The 24,950-nt window shown below is 31.2% G+C and overlaps 1 protein-coding gene across 1 annotated transcript in view; it reads left to right on the forward strand.

Moving 5' to 3' along the window:
• The first annotated feature begins 7,296 nt into the window (after positions 1-7,296).
• The window catches only part of Ent2 (Equilibrative nucleoside transporter 2), a 167,689-nt gene continuing 150,035 nt past the window's right edge, over positions 7,297-24,950 (forward strand). Inside the window, exon 1 of the mRNA XM_065514981.1 lies at positions 7,297-7,442. Within this exon, the coding sequence (XP_065371053.1) occupies positions 7,320-7,442 (123 nt within the window). The 5' untranslated portion in view covers positions 7,297-7,319. The remainder of the gene's footprint in view (positions 7,443-24,950) is intronic.

The following is a 24,950-nucleotide window of genomic DNA, read 5'->3' on the forward strand; positions in this document are numbered from 1 at the left end:
TACCGTAATTTTACGATGCAATAAGTACTTCAAGTTATATATGGGATGTGTTTCATTTTTTTTCAGGTTTATGTCACCGGGTTCAAGTTCAACACGGAAGAGTGGTTGGGGTATTTTTTCGCGATTTCTAATATTTATCACATTTTTTGTCTTATAGCCTTTATCTTCTAAGCTTTGCTTTATTTCGAGTGGTTCAACATTACAGTCAATACCCTTTATTACAACTTGTAGACCCTTGCTTCCTTTCAGCTGATAAGTGTAAAAACTTTTCTTTTGAGTTTCAAAATATGTTACAACCTTTCTATAATCGTTTTCACTATTGACCTGTATTTTAGTTTCATGAATCGTGCCTTTCTTGATTGGGATTACGTAAAAAGAGTTCTCTCCTATTAATGAGATCAGGCTCTGAACCAGTGGATTCGAATTATTTTCTCTCAAGTAAATGGGGGGTGGTTTTGTAGAATGGATTTTATTTACTGGTTCATTAGTTTCACATTCCAGAATAGAAAAACGATTTTCATTGTTTAGTCTATGAGGTTCACTATCCTTATATAATTTGGCCAAGGGTGCCGCTTTCGAGGACTTGGGACTTCGTGCCCGTTTTAAAACTGTAATATACCGGTCCATTCCAACCTGTATTTGGGATTTATTTTCATTATTTAATGGTTGACTAATCTTGGGTACAGCGCCGCTTAATGGGTTAATTTTATTTGTAGTTAGTGTGGTGGAATTCATATCTGAAGCTGATATAGCTAGCATACTTTCAGGCATAGATAAAATATTTTTATTTTCTGATTGAGTTGAATTTTCTTTTGTTTGACAATCATTAGTTGTTGTCAATGCGGGGGGACAAGAACGAGCGCGGTTAACAGGTTTGGCTGTTAAAAACAAGTTGTCATCTATTCTTCTGTTTGTTTTGTTTATATTTTTTTCGTCTACATTAACTGTAACGTATGCATTTCTGCCGTTTACACTTAACCTTCGCTCACTGTTTTCGTTGAAGAGACTCATTTAAGAGTATTTGTAATTACTTTCGTTAACACTCTTGATCTTTATTTAATAGTCAATGCACAAAAAAGGTTCAAAAAAAGAAAAAAAAATATAAAGAATTTTTTTTTTTACTTATTTGTCTTTTAGTTGTTGTTTTGATTTTTTATTTAATAATATTATTAAAAAAAGCGTCCTTTCGCGTAAATAATAAACAGGTGATATTTATATTCCGATAGATACATTAAAATAACGAGTTAACTCGGAGTAAAAATAAACACGTCCGAACTGAACTAGAACTGAACTGATACTACTGAACTGATTAGTCTAACACCCACCTTAAAGTCCGATGTCCGTCTGGTTGGCTGTCCATGTAAACCTTGTGCGCAGAGTAAAGGTCGCAATTTTAAAGATATTTCGATCAAATTTGGTACATATTATTTTTTAGGCCCAAGGACCAAGACTATTGAAACTGGCTGAAATCTCCATTATTTCACCTAACCCCCATACAAATGTCCTTCCGAAATTTGATTTTATCGGTCATAAATGTTTAATTTATAAATGTATCTCCACAAATTGCGCTCCAAATAAGTTTTATATATACAAAATTCATGTCACCAAATTTTGTTATGATCGGTCCATAATTAGTCATAGCTCCCATAGAGACCCGCTTCCGAAAATCACTTTAACGTGCATAAATCGCTTAAAAATGTTGGTATACTCACAAAATTCAACATAGTAAACTTTCATATAGACATAAATTACACGACCTAATTTCATTGTGATCGGTCCATAATTAGTCATAGCTCCCATATAAGGCCCACTTCCGAAAATCACTCAAAAATATAAATTATTGAAATTTTGAAAGAAAAAGGTTTTTGCTCTTTTACTTAGTGTAGGGTATTATATGGTCGGGCTTGACCGACCATGCCTAACAATACGACACTTGTTAACATCAATTCAACTCAAGCTACCACACATAATAACTAGAGTTGGGTTTATTAGCTCAGTGAAGTGACCGCTCTTTTCAGCTCAGCTCACTGAAATGAACTAGGTCGCTCTTTTAGCTCATTAGCTCAGTATGTTGTATAATGACCATTTCATTTTGAGAATTGCTTGTAGTGAATTAAATCAATTATTTCTGTTGTTAGTTGTAAAAACACACATTCTTTTGACAATTAGAGATTTATGCGTGAAATAATTGATTAAAATTTTAAAAAATAAAATTGTATTTTATTTAAACTAATATTTTTGAGGAAAAAAGTGTTAATTTTTTATTATTTATAATTTCCGATGCTAACTAAATGTTTAGACAATATTTGTTAAGCAGAACATTCACTAACTATAAGGTATTATTTTACCACAAAATAATAAAATTACCAAAAAACTCAAGATATTAACTGGAATTTGAAAAAGGAAAAATATTTTGATGATCTGATAATTGTGATCCAAAATAAAAATGTGACAATAACTAAACCAAAATTAATATTGTTGCAATTTTTTTGGGTGTTTTCACATTTACATAATGTTAGTTATCAATTGGCAAAATATATATTTTTTACAACTTATATATATATGATCAACAAAATTTCTACTAAAAATACGAAAGAAAAATTGTTTTGTGATACAATTTGTATATTTTCAACATTAACTTAATTATTTTATGATATAACAATATATAAATAGAATTTCTGAATTTAAGGAATAAGATTTTATAAATCTAATATAGGGATAAACATTATACACTCCAGAAATGTGTTAAATATGAATATTATGCCCCAAATAAAAGTTGCTCCTAACCCTTTGTGGACCAAGGCTTTAAACCCTTGTAAAGGTTTTATTTTTTTATGAAATATTGAATGGGAACATGAAATAATTCACCCTTTTTCTGGGTGAATTATTTTTTTTTTGCCAATAGGCAAAAAAATATATTATTCCAAAGATGATAGTGTACTTCAAAGTACTTTTGGGCAAAAAGGGACAAAATAAGTTTTGTGTTCCATTTTGTAAGCTTATTATTGTTATGGTACTTATAAGTACGTCGGTCGACAAAGTCGAATACTATTTTCTAAAAATTATATAATATATGTCCAAATTTATCTTAAAAAGATAATTAAAGCATGTTCATTTTTATACTTATAACTCAAATCAGTCCGTATCTAACAAACACAAAATAGTTGACCAATCGTAATTTCAAAGAACAACTTATTTCGAATATTTATGTTACAAAACTAACTCCTAAATAATTATCGTTATGGCTTAACTAGAACATTTTATTTGTCGTTAACCTACCGACAAATTTCGTTATCTACCGACTATTTTTAACGAAAATAATCGGTAAAATTTAATTCGGAATATCTCTTAACGATAAATATTGTTAACTAACGAATTTTGATTACTTAACGAAGTACACTTAAAAAGTTACAGAATTGAGGTACAGTACTTTGTATTTTTTTAATTATGTGTTTTGTTAGATATAATCCCACTAATGTATTTTTGAAATAGTAATTTTTTACTAATTACATACTTTCAATTACAATTATTATTTTAACAATAACAATTATGTATTTCCCTTTTTCATTATTTTTTTTATGAAATTTACTTACAAACTGTAGCAATACTCTTTCTTTATTTCATTCTACATCACCATACCATAAATAAATTCACATTCATTCAATAGCACACATACAAAAATTCCTTCATGAAAACAAAAACAATTTGAATAACTCTAATAATTCTTGAAACAAAAATATATACGCGGCAGCATACGATCATATACATAACAAACCTACATTCGAATGATCGTTTTATTTTTGTTTTATTTTTGTAATGTCAGTGAGCGAAAGAATGTTACAGAATTGACGAGTAAAGTGAAACACGTGAAACATTGAAGATGACAAATGAATGTGCTTGTGCAGCTCTTTCATGAGTACTGAAAGAAACATGAGCATAAAACAAAACCGCTCAGTTGAATACGCTTAGTGCTGAGCTGAAAACGCTCAGTATGATGAATGATTCACTTCGCTCAGTTGAGTGAATAGCTCAATTGAACTAGGTCATTCATGAGCTACACAACTCTAATAATAACAGCAACATCAATAGTTATAGGCATGACATATTACAACACGGTTTTCGTGGCGCAATGACATGCTTTTTATGTTCGAAAATACAAATTAAAGCTTAAAGTCCCACCTATTCAACAAAGAAAAAATATTACAGAAACACTCATCCATTCAAAAGAAATACTCATTGATCCAAAATTTTTCACTGTGGCACGTACCATAGAGAACATAGAGCGGAAACTCGAAAAAACTCAAACAAAAAAATTACTCAAAAAAGTTACACATACGAGTGTTGTTTTTGTTTTCACATAGTTTTTTTTACTAATACATTCTCACCACTTAGGTTTTTGACAACTGAGTTAGGTCTTTTACAGGAGAGTTTCCGCTCTATGTGTTTTCTCTATGGCACGTACATTTTGTAAATAATATTCAAAACAAAAAATGAGTTGAGTGCAAAGCAATGGATTACTCATTGTGGGTGACAAATAGAGTCACTCATGCAGGGCTCTAGTATGTACATCTATTTCGTTCGCCTGAGACTTATCGTCATATGTAAACATGCACTTACATATTTACACTATAAAATAGTTTGATGTTTTTTTGTTTTTAATATATGGTGCATAATTGTTTTTTGCTTTTATATTAGAGATAACAATACACAGTGGTTTAGAAAAGTTTTATTTCGGAAATGATTTGGTAGCTTTTAAACCATATACAATCAAATAACTATAGCACTTTTCATTTATACTAATACATATATACCTTGGGCCTATTTCACTAAGCTACAAGTTCACAATTACAAGTGTTTTTGCCTGTAAAATTGTGAACATGTGAATAATTGTGTTTCTTCAAAATACAATTACATGTTTGTAGCTACAAGTGATTTTTACAAGTCAGAAGTCTACAAGTCATACTTCTACAAGTGGTTTTGTTTTACAAAACCAAATTTGTACTTGTAAACTTGTAGAAAAAAAGCTTAGGATCGACGGAGACCCTCAGAAAAATGTTTACAAGTTACAAGTGAATGATAAATTGAAGTAATTTTTGATTTTTAACTATTTTTTAATAAAAATTACCACCGAAATAAAATAATTATTTCGGTGGTACATTAAACATTTTTTGGGTTAGTTTCGGATTAAGCTGAATATTATTTTTTGGACGAATAATCTGTTTGGTTTAGGTCAGAGTCTAATATTTAACCTTCAGCAAATCCACAAACCTTGCACCCTTTTTAAATATTTAACGCTTTTTGGAAATTTGTATAGTATTTCAATATAATCATCATAAATCTTATTCTCAATATCACATTCGTCAGCACTTTCAACACCACATTTACCATTACTTTAGGTTATGTTTCAATTCCAAAGTATTGATATACATATTCTAGTAAAATCCAAGGTTTAAGCATAATGTCCATTTCCAAAAGTTTCTTACTACATTTGACACTTTATCCCATAAGTATTTTATTGCAATCACTTTCAATATTACTTCATTTTAAGATAACATTTTGATTATAATTATTTATTTTAACATAGCGCGGTATATTATTGTGTTGGATTCATAAAATAATATTATTGTTACTTTCAAAATAAAAATTGTCAATACAATTTCATATTGTAGTCTCAGTAGAGCAAGTTTTAGACGTCTGACATTTAAAAATGCGATTATTAAAACATATAGTATCTATATTAAAGAAATAGATAATAATAATTTAAATTTATATCTGCCTATTTAACATGTCTTGTTTTTAAATACGGAATAGTATAAGAGATTATTTCATTACAGGCATAAATTTAGAATTCAGAAATATTACAACCCATTATTCGTTATTCGAAAATGTTGATTTGTGTTGTATTGGTAATATAATTATGGCCTTTAGTATAAAATAATTGATAAACATTTTAAGTCAATCGAATAATGGGAAACCGTGTCAAAAATCTATTGAATGTTATAAAATTCATTAAATTTCTTTTATTTATACAAAAATTGCAATTTAAAGATATAAATCATAAATATCAGATAAAGGATTTTAAGCAATTTTCCACATTATATATTATCAAATTTACCGACCTACATTTCTGTTTGTAAAAATATTGTAAACAAATAATTTTGCATTAATGAATCAAAAAAAAAATAATACAAAAAATCAAGAAAGGCCTTAACATTTGCAAAAAGTGGCAATGTTTGTTTGTTTGGGAATGGTAAATAACTGACCTTTTACAAGTACTAGATATATTAGTGAAAATTTTATAAAAAAAATTTATTCTGAATTTTTTAAAATAAAAATATAATTTACGTAAACTTTGTTATACCAAACATAATAAAATGTTGGACATATGGAAATAGAGCAAAAGATTCATAAATCAATAGTTTGATTTTCATATTTACAAGTATGTACCAAAATTACAAAAACGGGGATACATTGTTAAAATAATAAGCGTCTCAATCAAATTTAGGAACTTAAAAAATGGACGTTTTTACATCATTCTCGTTTGACTTATAACTTTACGGTACCGTGAAATAGCTCCCAAATGAAATAACTCCCAATGAAATTATTCCCATCAAAAATTAAATAATTCCCAAATTTTACCCCAAAGGGAAAAATTAAATTACTCCAAATAATCGGCGGTTTCATAATTTTAAAAATATTAGTCCCAAAAAAGCAAAATAACTCCCAATGAAATAAATCCCAATAGAAATGAAATAATTCCCAATCCGAAGCAATTTATTTATGTAATCTAAAAAAAGGAACTACAAAAGTGAAATTATTCTTCGCTTACCAAAAATTTTTTGCATTGAGGACCTATGGCGTAGCGCAAAGTTTTACTCCTCTGGGATGTGTCAAAAACTGGCTTCACTGAGAAAATTTGTTTTGCATTTGGGAGTTATTTCACGATACCTATCTTTACAGTATTCTTTTTTGCAGATATTTTCAAGTACATACCTACTTTTTAAATACAAAAATTTTATAAAAATAAAGTTTTTCTAAACCACTATGCAATAGTTCTAATCTAAGTATATACAAGACCGTTTAAACTGATTGCAGCATGTTTTCTCGAATAGGACTGAATAAACATTTGTGATAAGTCATTGTGCCTAATAAATCTCATTTATTTCGTGTTTTACAATATCTATTATTAATGTTTATTATTTATTTGACTCTGTTAAGTAATATATCGCTTTTTAATGGAATTTACAATAGTTTTATTTAGTTTAAAGTTAACATTGTACATAATTAATAAAAAAAATCTTTATATTTTAGGATTGAAAATGGAAAAATTAAATGAGTGCTTTAAACCACCTAAAGACAAAATGAGAATAGTGTTTTTTATATTTTTAATTCATGGACTTGGAACTCTTATGCCCTGGAATATGTTTATAACAGCAAAAAGTGTAAGTAATCATAAGTATTGAACATATACATTAGGGTTTTTTCACGAAAAATCGTATAGCAGAAACGAAATCTATGGAAAATTCTAAGAAATTTTCGCCAAGAAACCATAGGTCTAAAATCAAATCCTATCTTGCGCATTTCGTAATTTTTCTGATTTTTTATTTTTTTATGTATTAAAAATCATATAAAATGTTTAGTTACTATTAAAGAAGAATTTTTCAATGGTTACAGTTCTCATTTCTTAGTAAAAAAAACTCATATTTAATAGTAATCACCCATTTCTTAACATTTTATTTGATTTTTAATACATAAAAACACCTTCCTTGGATAAAAGACGAAATGCGCAAGATAGGATTTGATTTTAGACCAATGGTTTCTTAAGGAAACTTTCTTAGAATTTTCCGTAGATTTCGTTTCTGCTGTACGATTTTTTACTTTTAAATCGTCCATACAAATCGGCCCAGCCTAATATACATATAATATATATATATGTATGTGTTGTGTTAATTAGTGGTATAACTGCAACCGTATCGGCGAAGGAAAAATGTTAAGAAATGCCGAAAAGTTTTTAAAAATAAATTGTTAAATATTTCTAAAATTAAAACCAAACTTGTGTTATATTACACTATGCGATTGTGAAATAAAAGTAGGTTAACCATCTGATAAATAAAATCGATGTTAGTTCGATTTAAATTTGTATGGCCCCTTGCACAGTGGTATAGAAAATTTTTTTGTTTGGAAATAATTCGGTATCTCGGGAACTATTCACAAGGTTGGAGCTGAGGTGTTTTCTAGTTAACTTACGTTTGTTCAGCTGTCTAGTGCTAATAGGGGCCAGTGCGTGTCCCCTCAAAGTTGGTCACCTCGGGTCTCATTTTTTTTTAAAAATCGCCAAAAATCTATTTATGATCGTAATGAGCTAATATTTAAAATATAAGATTAAGGTTCCTACGCTACAATATTCAGATTTGTTGTGATGCCCAAATTTGTTGCTAATTGAATTCTATTATATCCATATATTTTTTCGGTCTAGCAACAGATATTCGGTTGGCAAAGAAGCATTACGGTTGAAATAACCAACTTTTTTCACTCAACTCAAACCACAGCACGATGGGTTTTTGAGGCAAAAAGTCCTTTTTTCAAGTCAATCCTTTAAATAATAACGGAATTTTATATTTAACACTTTGAAACACTCAAATATTAAAAAATTAAAGTCAGGTGGCAACTCATGTCGACATGCCGCACAGTGGGAAATATCACCAATCTAGCTTATAAAAAATCGTATCTTTTGTACTATTGATCTGAGGAGTAAGAAATGTATGAAGCGATTGTAGCTAATAGAGTGATATTTAAATATATTGTATTTGTAGACACCCTGTTTCATTACAGGGTGCACCAAAAGGAAGATTTTAGTGGAAATTACAACTTTAAGTTCAAAATAAATCAGAATTTTTTGTTAAATAAAACTCAACTCAAATTTTGAAAAAAAACTCTTGTTTATGATGGGGTTTCGCGCGTTTTGAATTATTTAAAAATATGAATTTTCATTGAACATTTTTTAAAAAAACCTCTTGTTTATGATGGGGTTTCTCATGATTTGTTATCTGTATGAAACAAACAGCCTTATTAGACAGTAAAAGACCATAAAATATTGGAAAACCCTTAATTGCTTAAAAATCAGATGCACAATAATTTCACTGCCTGTATTAGAAATTAAAAATTTCCATTTGGGAATTTATATTAAAAACAAATTTTAGTTTTTTATTGTCGTTTCAATATAAATTCCTAAACGAAAATTTTTATTTTACTTTCAAAAAACAGTCAAAAAACCCATAAAAAACAAACACTTGAATATCGCCCACAAGATATATTTATTTAACCCTATTATTAGGGTGGGTCGATTCTTTTTCATAAAAAATCGTATAGCAGAAACGCATTCTACGGAAAATTCTAAGAATTTTTCCCCAAGAAACCATGGGTCTAAAATCAAATCCTATCTTGCGCATTTCGAATTTTATCCAAAAAAAAAACTATTGAAAAAAATATATATACTGAAATATTATTGAATAAAAGTCGAAATGCGCAAGAAAGGATTTCATTTTAGACCTATGGTTTCTTGAGGAAACTTTCTTAGAATTTTCCGTAGATTGCGTTTCTGATATACGATTTCTCACTTTTTTATCGTCCATATAATTCGACCCGGCCTACTATTTATATATGTAAATATCTCAATTTTAAACACTCCTATTGTACTATTGTGGTGGAATTAAGGACGGCTACACCAGTATCCATACTGGCTGAGTTTCCCTAACAATATGAATATATATAGGAAATTAAATGTATTATACAAGAAATTAAACGTATTTACAAATGTAAATAGTGCCAGGGTTCGTATAAAAATATTGGTGCCAGAGCCAGAGGGTTAAACAATTGCTTAAAAGTATACTTTGTGGCAGTCAATTTTTTGTCCAGACTTAATTTATTAGGTCTAGTTTCAAATTCAAAAATTTGTTTGGCGGCAATCAGAGGTACTTTTTTCTAATCCCTTTTCACATTAAGAAATTTTGTCAAAAATATACTTTTATCGGCCATTTTCACAATGTACGATTATTTCATTTTAACCGGAAAATTACCTAACTGTCGGTTTGTTTAACGGGGACCATTTAACCAACGGTTACCGATTTACGTTTCACCATCATTTGATTACTTAAACAAAGCATTCAGTAGAAAGTATGGCAATAATGCATACATTTGTTTACGAAAAATAGTGTAATGAAAGATTGAAATATAAAAAATTGTCTAAAATTTGTGTTTTATTAGTTGTATAATAAAAAAACGTATAAAACTCAAAACTATTAAGGTACCTAACTGTAAAATTTACAATATAATAGGTATTGCGCATTTTTAGCAAGAAACAAACTGAACAATAATTACTGAAAACCAACAAGGAAAAGTGTACATTTGTTGTTTGGTTTGTAAGTGAAATATCCGGTGGTATCTAGATCACCCCGTGCAAAATTTTCTTATCTTCGCTTTACACTTTTAAAAATTATAAATATTACAAAAATATAAATGTTTTTCCATGTTCTTTTATTTTATTTCATACAATTAAGATGCTAACCGGCGAAATTTGTTCGGTTATATTTAACAGCAACTTTGTTGTTAAATAGTGTCAATTAAGAATTAATCGTACATTGTGAAATTCAAATTAGCCTAACTTGCGGTTAAAGTTCACGTTAACTTTTAATCGTACATTGTGAGAATGGCCGTATATATTTAATTGCAAAAGGTATTACTAAAATCATTTTCACTACAACAAATCATATCCTCGTAATCTTTAGAACTTGTTTTATCCAAAAATAAAGTGTAGCTCAATAAAACTTTTGATAATACATTGGGTGAAACATGAAACCAAAATCCCTCATGAACGTACTACTTATTCATTGCATATATTTAGGGCCCTGTATTTTCATAATTAACATATCAATCGAAAAATGTTGAATGCATTTTTTAGTAGCAACTATCATAGAATTATTCTATGCCCAGCAAAAAGGAATCCAAAATAAGCATATTTCACAGCTTTAAAATTAACCTGATTTCATCGAATTAAATATGTGCAAACAATTGTGCACATAGATTTTAGAGCTGCTGAGAAGCAATAAAATCTTACAGACCCAGTGATTGCCTAACAAGAAGCGCTGATATTTTCTAAGTTCTTCACAACCTATACGAATAGCTTAATGTATACCTTCCAAAATCATTTTTGTAAGGCAATAATTTTAGGATGCAATTAATGTAGCAGTAGAAGATGCAGTAATCATATTTATTGCTTCCAAATCCAGAATATTTTTTGCTGGGTGCTATAGGTTTATAAATTTAAAAAAAAACAAGTAAGAGAGCTATATTCGGCTGTGTCGAATCTTATATACCCTTCACCAAATTATACTTTAAAATACATTTTTTTAAATATTTTTAGGTAAACAAAATTTAATTTTTTGAAATTGTTTTTTAATTTTTTTTAAAAAAAGTTTTTTCCAAATTTTTTTAAATTTTTTTTTTAGTTTTTTTTTTGGAAAAAAAATGTATGACAAAAAAAATTTTTGATGAAAAAAAAATTCGGGTTAAAAAATGTTTTTCCCGATTTTGACCCATTGTAGGTCCAACTTACTATAGCCTTATCTACATCGTTGCAATGGACTTTGAAATATCTATCATTGGATATCCATTTTGTCTATATTAATGACTTAGTAATCCAGATATAGATCAAAAATAGGTGAAAAATCGAGGTTGTCCCGGTTTTTTGCTCATATCTCCGTTATTTATGGACCGATTTTGCTGATTTTAAATCTGACAGAATTATTGAAGATTTGGATCCCGAAGATATCTGGGGTCTTCAGAAAATTGATTTCAACAGACAGACGGACATGGCTTAATCGACTCCGACTTTATAGGGTCGGAAATGAAAAATGTAGAAATTACAAACGGAATGACAAACTTATATATACCCTTCTCACGAAGATGAAGGGTATAAAATGACAAACTTATATATACCCTTCTCACGAAGGTGAAGGGTATAAAACAAATATTTTTTATAAGCTAGATTGGTAATTTTTCCCACAGTGTGCCGAGCTGCCAAGTTTTGCTTTGCTACATTTTCTGACATTCAATCATAATGAAACAACTAAGAAATTTTAGTCGTCAAACAAAAACTTTTAAAATTATAAACATTTTGTAAAATGGAAAACACTTGTAAATGTATGTAAATTAAAATGTTATTAAAAATTTCAAAAAAAGTTAGATGTGGTAAATATTTTTTTGTGTCAACATGCGTTGTCTTTTTTGTGAAGTTTTTGTTGTCGTCCATATATTCTTTGGAATATAAATAATTGTATCCGAGCGTATCCGTGAATCAATTTATATGTGGGGAAAGGTAATACTATATTTTTTTGGAAAAACGATCTTCAGTAATCTGCCGCTGTTCATAAAAATTTATTTCCAGATAGCGTATAACTTCAAAATTTGGATATTTATAATCTACACCTCCATAGTGGGGAGGGTATATTGGGTTAGTGCTGATTTTTATAAAGTGCAAAAATATTGTCCCAGCACCCACCTTATAGTACACCAATCTGCTCAGGATCACTTTCTGAGTCCATTAAGCGATGTCTGTCTGTCCGTCCGTCAGTACGCCTGTCCTTCTGTCAATGTAAACCTTGTAATCAAACTACAGGTTGCAATTTTAAAGATAATTCGATTGAATTTGGTTAGAATCGGTCCATTATTTCTCCTAGTCCTCATACGATTGCCCTATCTGAAAATAGTTAAGCTCTCATTAAAATCTTAGTTATGTTATATTAGATATCCAAACCAAATCGCACCACCAAATTTTGTGACAATCGGTCCTTAATTACACATAGCTCCCATATGAGGCCCAGTTCCGAAAATCACTCTAACCAGCATATATGTATCTCTTAAAAATGTGGGTATTCCATTAAAATTCAATACAAATAAGTTATATAGTGCCGGACTTAAATATTCACACAGCATACAGATTTATCTTTAATCTTCCATATTTTTTAAACGAAGGTCACAACTTTTGTACGGGTTTCAAAAACATATTTCTTTTCATATAATTTATTGAAATATATGGAAAAACTAAACATAAGTTGGCACATTTCAGAAAAAAAAATTAACTAATGTTTCGAAGTTCGATTTTAAGGGGACAAAAATATTCACACAGTTTCTTATTTTTAATAAGAAAATATTTTTCTTAATAGTTTAATATTTTGTGGAGTAGCCTATCTTTTCTATGACTTCTTTTAATCGTCTTGGCATTGAATCGACCAATTTTTGGTGACGTCAGCTCCAATATTTTGCCATTCTTGTGAAAGGACTTCTTTAAGTTGAGTCTTAATAATAATATGGTCCTTTCCTAGACGCCCGCCCAATTTATCCCACAGATGTTCTATGGGATTCATGTCAGGTGATTGCGGAGGAGTCGGGAGAATGTGGGGAACATGATGCACTATCCATATTGGACCTCATGGGCTGTGTGTTTGGGGTCATTGTACTGTTGAAAGTAGAAATGTTCCCAAGCTTTAACTTTAGAGCGCATTGTAGTAGGTTTTCTTTTAAAATATTAAGGTACACTGTTTGTCCATTGAACCGTCGATAAAAACTAAGTTTCCTACACCAGATGCAGCCATACAACCCCACAACATGACACCTCCTCCACCATGTTTGACAGTGTTTACTACATTGTTCTTTTCCAATTCAGTGTTTGGCCTTCTCCAAACTGTTACTCTGCCGTCCGATTGAAAAACTATTTTCTTATTAAAAATAAGAAACTGTGTGAATATGTTTGTCCCCTTAAAATCGAACTTCGAAACATTAGTTAATTTTTTTTTCTGAAATGTGCCACTAGGGTTTTTATCCCGGGAATTCCCGGGACAAATTTCCCGGGAATTTTGCCAATTTTTCACTACCCGATTCCCGGGATTTTTAGTCGGTATTCCCAGGTATTAAAAACTGACGAAACTACAAAGAAAACATGTTAGAACTCTATTTTTTTTTTTTAAAAAAGTGAAAAGTTTATTTTTTACAATTTTTCGTTTATATCTCGGCAACAATAGACCACTTATTATTATTATTATTTATTTGGGGGTTTTCGAATGAACATTTAAAAAAGCATATGGAAAGCTGCACGATCTAGAAATAAAGGTGAATAATCTTCAATGTCAAGATGGACCAGTGTGAATTATACCACAAACCTCTAGTAGAACAAAGTACCCTACTTTTGATGGCGGCACACCATTTGGTAATTTGAAGTATAGAATTGATTTTGGCCTTGAAAGGAAACACAGCAATAGTCCTTGGTAACAATGTCAGCTTTATAATGAGTGTGTTTTGCAGATGTTGTATTATAAAAATTCACCTTTGAATCCAATAATTTGGAAATTTTCGATATCAACATAAATTTTATCTCTTAACTATTATGAAATTTTTTTTAATTCATTTTGAAAATGACTAAAAGTTAAATAAAACTGAATGAAGAAAAAACATTTTAACTCAATTTGTAGTAGATTTGAATCAACAAAAATTTAATCATTCAAAGTTTAAATAAATAAAGTTATTAATTAACTTAATTAATTCAATTTAAATAAAGCCTTTGAAGGAAGCTAAAGAATTAGATATTGGGAATGGATTTATGAAATGAAAGGCTGACATTTTTTAATTACGGATTAAGATTTTAGTGAATTAAGCTCAAATTGAATTAATTACTACGAAGTTCTATATATAATGATTATAACACTAAGTTTGTATATGCAATTTTGCTATAATATCCATAGTTTACAGTATTATTATATATTATAGCCGGGTACCCGGGAATGTAGAGAAAAATTTTACCGCTTCCCGGGAATCAAAAAAGATTGGGAAATTAAAAACCATAGTGCCAACTTATGTTTAGTTTTTCCATATATTTCAATAAGTTATATGTAAATAAATATTTTTTTGAAATCCGTACGAAAGTTGTGGCCTTCGTTTAAAAAATATGGAAGATTAAAGATAAATCTGTATGCTGTGTGAATATTTAAGTCCGGCACTGTATATACAAAATTCATGTCACCAAATTTTATAACGATCGGTCCATAATAGTCATAGCTCCCATATAAGGACTACTTCCAAAAATCATTTTAGATTTCTTACATATGTTGGTATTCAAATAAAATTCAACATAAATAAGTTTCATATACATAGAAAACATGTCACCTAATTTTTGGGCGATAACTATGGTAGCTCCCATATACATTTTAAAATAAAATTGTTTATATTCATCTTCCAATTATCGCTTAATTTCAAGATCAGCCTATAGCCATGCATATATTTCCTAACACTTGAGGTGGGTGTGGCAGTAGGCGGATTGACTTGAAATGATTACTTAAGTCTTTGGTGAGCATTTATGTGACTTAATTGAAAGTCAGATACTTATTATTTTCCAGAGATCTTCAACCGCCTTTGCACTTTAATCCACCTACTGAAAATAAACATGGCACTGCCCGATTGACTTAAATTTTTTACTGAAGACTTAAAAACTCATTATTATCATATGTACGAAATTTGAAAGGTCTAGCTGTTTCCTGTGATTTATTGCATAAAAAACTGGTCATTGGCCCCATCGTGCACAGTAGAAAAATTCGGTTATTAAAATTGAATCAAATTTTATTTTTTCGTTCTTGAAGTAATTATTAACATTTCAACTTTTAAGGATATCCAAATTTAGAGAAAATAATAATGAAAGTGGTTTAAATTTGATTATCTACAAGATGATTTGAAATATTTCTCTTTCAAAACTAACTACGATTCTTCTATAGATGGTTTTTTAGATGTGGCGGGCCTTCAGAGGGTCGACCCCTTTTACATGTTACAACTTTGGATGCGTGTAACTATTTATAAGGACGAGATAACTGTTAGCAAGTTTTTTTTATTATATATTATTATATTTAGAATTTTATATAATACAGCTGATATTTCTAAAAAAACATAATAAGATCGAGCAAAATTAAAAAAAATAAATCAATAAACCTAAATATTTCTTCAACTAATAGGGACAACCTACACATGTAAGCTTATTTTTTGTAGATCTTCTCAAGGACTATTTATATATTAAGTTTCAGCTCATTCGGATCATAAATGAAAAAAAATTTGAGACCCGAGGTGACCAACTTTGAGGGGACACACGTTGGCCCACAAACAAACGTAAGTTAACTCGAAAACACGTCAGCTCTAACCATGTAACAATATATCCAATAGTATCTGTGATACCGAATTATTTCCAAAAAAAGTTTCTAAACCACTGTGCCTTGAGGTTGGGCTAATTTTTTTTAAAATATATAATGCAATTTTTAAACTTATGTCAACTGACATATTGCTCTTAAATAATTCTCGAAAATAGTTTATTTATTTAAAATATAACTTTTATATACCAACATAACATCAAATAGTCATATCAATAAATAATAAAACGTCTTTCGTCCCAAAAAACTCAGCGGTTATTTTAAAAATGTATATTGTTACTAAAATACAGAGTCGTGTTTATCAGCGTTGTCTGTTGACGTAATAGTTTCCGTGTTGGCATTAATTTGATGAAACTTGGTGCACACAACCAAGTTTCTGTGTTGACACTTATTTGGTGAAACTTGCTGCACACAACCCAAATATTAATCACAACAATTTTATTGAAATCGGACCATGTTTTCATCTACACTATTTCCAATTGTATTTCAGAAGTTTATAATTGTATTTCAAATATTTCCAATTGAATTTCAGAAATTTTTAATTTTTTTTCAGAATTTTCTAATTGTATTTCAGAATATTACAATAATATTTCAGAAGTTTCCATTTTATCTCTTATAGCTTAACAACAAATATATACGTATGTCAAATAAAAAAGAATTGTTTAAAATGCATTTAAATTTAAAAAATTAAAAAAGCGCTTTTTCGCTAGTTTTTGGTGAAAAAATTACTTTTTTTCTTTTTAAGTTATCTAAAAATTTTTAAGAAGATGTATAAGCAATTTATACTTTTTGAAAAGCTAAGGCCCTAATTTTATAAAACGCAACGCCTCCATTTTCTTTGCGTTGCATTAAATTACAGTTTGCAAATCACTGCGTTCAAGCAAGTGACTGTTCGCGTTGTAACATCTGATTCTTACGTTATTGTGATTGCAGTTGTTTGAAATTGTACATTTTATACAACGCAACGCTTACTTTTTTTGTCACTTTGATTGTCAAATTTAACGCTTCAATTTTCTTGGCGTTAGTGTAAAAAGTGGTCAAATATTCTTAAAAAAATAACAAATATTTAAACATTTTTAAATATAATTGTTTCTGAAATAAACATACTTATGTAACTACTTTAGGTCTGGACTAGCATCAAATGTCTGCCCAGTAACGCAATTATGTAAGTTTTTATATATTCCTACCGATGCACAGTGTGGTAGATCGCAAATCTAACTGGACAAAATTAATAATAATATAAAAAATTTATGACAATAAAATCACCATAGCCTTTTTAATCATAAACCAAAGTCATACAAAAAATACACTTCTCTTTGAAATCTTAATGTACCTGTTGATAACTACTGACTTTAAAGCTTAGTTTTTCCTAATCGGAGCTAAAAACCAAAAAAACAAAACATGAATTACAGTTCTCTATTGTATTGAGAAGCTCATTAAATGATCAGAAGGAATGTTGCCAGACATTTATTTTTTAATTTTGTCCAGCTAGATTTGTGATTTACCACAGTGTGCGATGTCGTTAAGTAACGAAAAATATCAGTTGCTCTAACAAATTTAATATTCAGTATTTGAAGTTAACGATTTCTCTTGGTAATACATATTAACGACGAATATAGTTAAAAATATAAATTTCAATATTTTTAAAATTAAAAAAATCATTTTTATTTATTAAAATGTTTAGTGTATTTTCGTATTGGTAGATAAAATTGTAGTCGTGTGAATAAATAATCGCATTTATATTTAAAAATCAAACACCAGCTCCCCCAAATACATATATTCGCTAAACCTACTGAAAACAGAAGAACAAGAGTTTTTTTTCTAAAAAATCCATATGTCTATGCCACCACAAGTGATCATTGATTCAGAATTTAGATATTTGTTGTTATAAGGACCGTCGAAAAATTCGGATGAATTTCCTTCTAAGAAAACGGTCTTAAAAACGATTTTTTAGCTTTTATATAAGTTTATACTCGTATCACATCGCTAAATAAATTGCTCACTAGGAAATTTGAATATAGGGATAAACATTATACACTACAGAAATGTGTTAAATAAGGATAATATGCCCCATATAAAAGTTGCTCTTAAAAGTCGAATACTATTTTTTAAAAGCAAATGATAATTAAGGCAAGTTAATTTGTATATTTAAAACTCAAATCAGTCTGTATCTAACGAACACAAAAAGGTTGACCAATCGTACTTTCAAATATTTATGTTACAAAACTAACTTCTTAACAATTATCGTTATGGCTTAACTAGAACATTTTATTTGTTGTTAACCTGACAAATGTCGTTATTTACCGACTATTTTTAACGAAAATAATCCGTATAATTCATTTCGGAGTATCTCTTAACGATAAGTATTGATAACTTATGAATTTTGATAACTTAACGAAAAAATTTTGTCGTTAAAAAGTTAGAGAATTCCGGTACTGAGCTTCCACATTTTTGGGATTTTTCAAAACATTCACGATTAAAAATATTGATGACATTTCCTCAGGATCTTGTGTTGATCAATTATTATACAATGATCGAGCTCGATTACTTGGTTTGGCGGTCATCAACTCTCATCACTTATGTACTCATAAATCTCTTATCATATCCTTATCAGGTTAAAATTCAATATAAATAATCCTTATACAGGTAAGCCTCGATTTACGTGGTACTTTATTTACGCGAATTCGGTATAACGCGAACTCAAATTAGCAACCATTTTTTCAAATACGCGATTTTTTTTACACGATTTTTATATAACGCGGCAAAAAACAACAAGAAACGAAAAAACACAAGCGAATAACAGATTTCTTTTTTGAAAACATCGTTAATTTTTATGAATTTTTTGTTATGTTTTCATCTCTTTTATGTATTAGAATATTTTGTTTTTTTAGTTGACATTTTTTCCTTAATTCTCGATAAGAAATAATTTTTTTAGTTGAGTTTTTTTTACTTTACTTTTGTTTTAAGTAAGTTTTTAAAAGTACAAATAAAATAAGTTTACTTAAAGTATATAGGTTAGGTTAGGAAGGGGTGTACACAATGTGCACTTCCACTCGGAGACCTTGAGGTCCATTGTGATTCTCTTCAAATAGGTTGACAAAGAGGATAGCCTTAGAGTAATATAAGAGACCAAAGTACCGCCTGTTGAAAAGAGAAAGGAAGAAAGAAAGATAGATCTTTTCACGGATTTGGAATCGCTGTAGAACGTCCCTTAAATAGCCACCCTATTCCCTTAATGAAACCTAGGATGTTGCTTAGTTTGCAGCCAGCAACACTACCAAGTTCGTCCAGAAATCTATTTCCTAGCCATCTATGTCTGTGACCCTGTAACCTAGGGCAGTTGCACATAATGTGCTCTACTGTCTCTAGTTCCTCTGCATCCCCACACACTCTACAGAAGTCCTGTGTGCCATTATCCTATTTACCCTTAAAGGCTCCAATTGAGCAATGGCCGGTTATCACTCCTACTAGAATCCTGAGATTATACCTATCCAACTCTATCAGTGTTCCATAAGGCATTGGACACTTTGCAATCTGACCTACTGCCCCAGGATTGATTTGTATAGTCGCGGAATTTTTCGTAAATTAACCTATAGTAGTAACAAATGGGTGGTTTAACATCCCGTTCCCTAGCATCATGATCCAGATCAGAGCCATGTCTAGCCAGTTCATCTGCTACCTCATTTCCCTGTATATAACAGTGCCCTGGTACCACTACAACACAATCTTACTGAGTAGTGTACCAATAGCTCCTCTAGAGCTCTCCTACAGTCTTTTACTAGGTTGGTGTGTATTAAATGACACTCCAGAGCCTTTAGTGCCGCCTGACTGTCTACGTATATTGTCACGGCAGCCCCTCTATCGACGTGTGCCTTTATCAACTCTGTGGCTTTCCATATCGCGAAGATCTCTGCCTGGAAGACGCTACACTCGTTAGAGAGTCTATATGAGCGCTTGATGTCATATTCGACCAAATATACCCCGGCCCCTGTACCAGAGTTCATCTTGGAACCGTCAGTGAAAACTGCGCACACATCACACATCAACAGTTGATCGGATCCAACCCACTTATCCCTAGTGGGGAACTTTACTGGGGGTGATGCACCGAAGCTAAAGGTCGCGATCTTATAGTCAGAGATTCCAGATGGAATAATGTCATAACCAATAAGACCTGTCTCATACAATATCATAGTGTGACCTATCCGCAAGGGTTTTCCCAAAGAAGACTCTGATAGTCTGAGTAAGTTCCTTGCTGCCACACTCTAAACATAGTTCTCAATGGGTAGTAGGTTTAGGATTATATCCAAGGCCGCCTGCTGGGTGCTACCTAAGGCACCTGTGATGCCCAGACATGCACACATTTGAGCTTTATTGAGTATAGCCCTGTAGCTACGTTTCCTCATTGCCTCCCACCATACTGTGCAACTATAAGTAATAATAGGTCTAACAACAGAAGTGTAGATCCAATTGACCATACTAGGTCGCAAGCCCCAGTTATTACCAATTGAGTTCCTGCATGTATAGTAGGCATTGAGGCCCTTTTTTAATCTCTCCTGCGTATTTATTTTCCATGACCGTTTATTGTCAAGGAAGGTTCCTAAATAGTTGGCTCCCCCTGATAAACTCAGCTCAACACCGTCTAATTTCGGCAAATTGAAGCTCTCTACCTTGTACTTCCTAGTAAATAACACCAATTCCGCCTTTGATGGGTTTACACCCAGCCCGTTAGTTTTCGCCCAGGACGAGAGATCGCCAGCGATTCCTGCATGATGTCACTGATAGTTGAGAGAAATTTTCCCTTGATCAGGATCACCACATCAACCGCATAGGCGACTATCTTCCTACCCTTAGATTAGAAGGTCCTAAGAATAGAATTAACCGCCAGTAACCACAAAAGAGGAGAAAGCATTCCACCTTGTGGTGTTCCTCTGGTAACCCGTCTTCTAATCACATCGTCCCCTAGGGTTGAGTTGATAATCCTGCTTTCCAGCTTTAAGATTATCCAACTCACTAGGAAGTCGTTAACCCTAAGTTCTACTAACGAGTCCCTAATTGCTTCTGTCCTAATGTTGTTAAAGGCGCCTTATATATCAAGAAACGCAGCTAAAGTATATTCCCTATGCTTCAGACTGTGCTCTATACAGCCGACCACCTCATGAAGCGCACTCTCAACAGACTTACCCTTGAGGTAGGCATGTTGAGCGTTGCTAATGAGGTGAGTATCTACATTGCTCCTTAGATGTAGATCTATCAGTCGTTCTAATGTCTTCAGAAGAAAAGACGATAGGCTAATATGTCTAAAATCCTTCGGTTTCGAGTGGCTGGCCTTACTGGCCTTAGGTATTAAGACAACCTTGACCTCCCTCCACCCGCACGGCAGATACTTCCTACTGAGACAACTCTTGAAGATATCCGCTAAAAGGAATAGTGCTGTGTCCGGGATGTTACATAGCATCGCTGAAAATACTCCATCCGGACCCGGTGATATGTACGGGTCGAAATTTCACCGCCCAGGCTAGTTTTTTTCCCTAGTGACTATTTCCTCAATTTGTCTAGAGTCATGACTAGTACCCACAGGCATATTAACCCAATGATCGTCAGCCCTAGTGCCTATACCTTCACATCACATGTTTCCGAGCTAGATTCCGTCCATGAGTTGTCAGCTCTTTGAATGTACCCTATGACCTTTGGGTCTTTGGATAAAATTCTCCGAAATCTTGACAGCTCATTGACGCTATCAACGGATTCACAATAATTCCTCCATGAACTCCGCTTCACTCTTTTCAGATCTCCCTTGTTATTATTGAAGCGCACCTTGTAGTTGTTCCAGTCTCCTTGTAATCCAGTGAGCTTCGTCCTATTAAAATATTTCCTAACCGTCGACCACTGAACTCGAAGTTCCTTAGTCCACCATTTTGGCTGTTACGCCTCCCGGGAAATTTTATTGGGCAGGATGATTCATAGCTCTCATTTAGTAAACGAGTGAACATGTTCACCGTATATTCCAAATTGGATGGTATCAGTTCACATGAAGTAGACTGTTCCAATCCAATACGAACCTTATCATAAGGATATCTAAATGGTACCCTTGCAGACGAGTTAAAATCCAAGGTGAAGGTAATCCTACTATGATCCGAAAAGGAACAGTCCGTGGATACCCTCCAATCTCTAACGATATTATCAAAGTATATATCGTCGGACGTAACTACATTTTTATTGTTTTTACAGGATACGTTATAAAATCAATAATAATAGAGTATTCTTGGCAATTGTTCAATCAATCAAAAACTCGATTTTGAATTTTTGTGTAGTTACGTCCGCTTTCATTTAAGGTAAGGATATGTATGTATGTACATATGTGTTTTCTATTTAACGCGATTTTTAGGTCCCAATTTATTTTTTTTTTGTTATATGACTGATGAATTGTTTTACGCGAAATAAAAAATTATTTGCACAACAAACAGCGTAAATGGAGGCCTACCTGTATACAGTATCGACATTTATGAAGATTGGTCATTTCAATTCCGAAAGAAAATAAATATCTAAAACATATTTATCATACATACTACAAATATTATCGGTACATATTTTTCCATACCTCCCATATAAAGTTCAATCCCAAAAATCACTAAAATACTCATAAATTGCTTACAAATATAGTTGTCAAGTTGAAATTCGATACAAAAAAATCGTAATTGGTCAATTTTACCTATATCAGTAATTTGTATCCGAGAATAATACTACGACATTTTTTAAATATCGGTCAAAATTTGCCTTAGCTTCTATATAAGGTCCACATAACACTCTTGTGAATATAATAATAAATAATAATAAGTACATAGAAATCGGGATACAATATTTTATGGCGACAGGCCCATAATAGGTCATGTGTCCACATAACACTCTTGTGAATATAATAATAAGTACATAGAAATCGGGATACACTATTTTATGGCGATAGGTCCATAATAGGTCATAGCTCCAAAATAAGTTCGATAAATACATTAACTTATGTGTGTTAATTTATTTTTCAAGAAGGCAGAAATCATACTGTAGGATTTATTGACTATCGGTCCATAATTATACATAGCTCCTATGGCACATGTGTAAAATTCAATAAACGGGAATACTTCTCGAAATCCTTTGATATAACCATATGCAAATTTCAGTCAGAATAAAAGCGTACTTTTGAAAGTTGTTTAAATATATTTGTATACCCTTTTGTATAGGGTTGCCAGTTTTATTTTTGCAAAAAGCGGGACAATTTAAAAAATTGGTGAAAAATGGCGGGATTTTCAAAACTTACGTGGGACGAAAGATAATAAATTATACCTCAGCTATCTTAACACGATCGGATTTCACTATTAAGTGCGAATGGTCTTGCATCATTGCAAATGCAAAATTTTAAAAAATTTTTGTGTATTTTGTTATTGGATTACGGTAAAATTTTGCATTTGCAATTATGCTGAACCATTTGCACTTAATAGGGATCTCCGCTACTGTATTTTCCGAAAATGTAAATTTACGAAATAAATGTGTAAATCTTATAATAGATTTAAATAAAAGAAAATTTCGTCCTGTATAAAAAATACGTAACATGTTTTGTTCGTTTGTTTGCTACTTTAACTTGATTTGGAGATTTGCCTTAAAAAAAATAAAAAAAATATATTGGAAAATATTGCGATCCAAAATAACTGCACATCTTTTGAGGCCAAGAACGAATCAAGCCAATATCAGATACTCTGTTCCAAAGTGAAGCGTATTGCAGAGAGAACGTTCTGCTTCAATCGAAACAAATAGAAGTCGAACGGGGCAACGTTTGGATTATAAAGCGGATGAGTCAAAACTTCCCAACCACTTTATTTTAAATGGTTTTTAACAGGTACTGCAGCATTTCAGACATAAAAAAATCGTCATTCAACGTGTTTCAGCTTCAATTCGTATGTCCCTGCTTTTGGCTGAATCCTGCTTCCTGCAAACGTTATGAGTTTTACAACTATCATTTGTTGAGTTTGACAACTATCTTCATTGAGTATCGCCTCCAATTCTTGGATATTTCAGTCGCGGACAACCAGCCAGACATAATGATTTTTAATTATTCGAGTCGATTGATCATTAATCAGTCGATTGATCGTTCAAAAAATAACTATTTTCTGAATAAATATTTGCTCACGGGAAATACATACATATCAGTTCCACTTAATTGTTTGATTTTTTTATTAATTTTTCGGGAATTACGAATCCCGAGCGGGACGCGGGATTTCATGACTAAAAGCGGGACATTCCCGCGAAAATCGGGACATTTGGCAACCCTACTTTTGAATACTCTTTTTCTTCACTTGTGGTGTATAAGAAAAATGTTGATTTAATGGATAATGAAAAGAAATTATTAAGTATATAAATTGTTAAACAGCACACGTTATTCATATTAAAAATGGCAAACTCTGTTGAAAATGTTAAGAATCCATTATAAATTGCTGAAATTGATAACATTTTTAAACATTTGAATACTCGAGCATGAGTTATTGAGAACTAAATCAAGTATGAACGATTATGGAAGGTACCAACAATTTGTATGTGCTTAAATTGCCTACATCTTCAACCTGTGTAGTTAATTTTGTCATAATATTCCTGCCAATTTTTTCGAACTGATTTTACTCATTTTCAACAGCAAACATTTCACATCATTAGTGTAATATAGGTATATATAAG

Source organism: Calliphora vicina, chromosome 1 (genome assembly GCF_958450345.1).
Source record: "Calliphora vicina chromosome 1, idCalVici1.1, whole genome shotgun sequence".
NCBI classification, from domain to species: Eukaryota; Metazoa; Arthropoda; class Insecta; order Diptera; family Calliphoridae; genus Calliphora; species Calliphora vicina.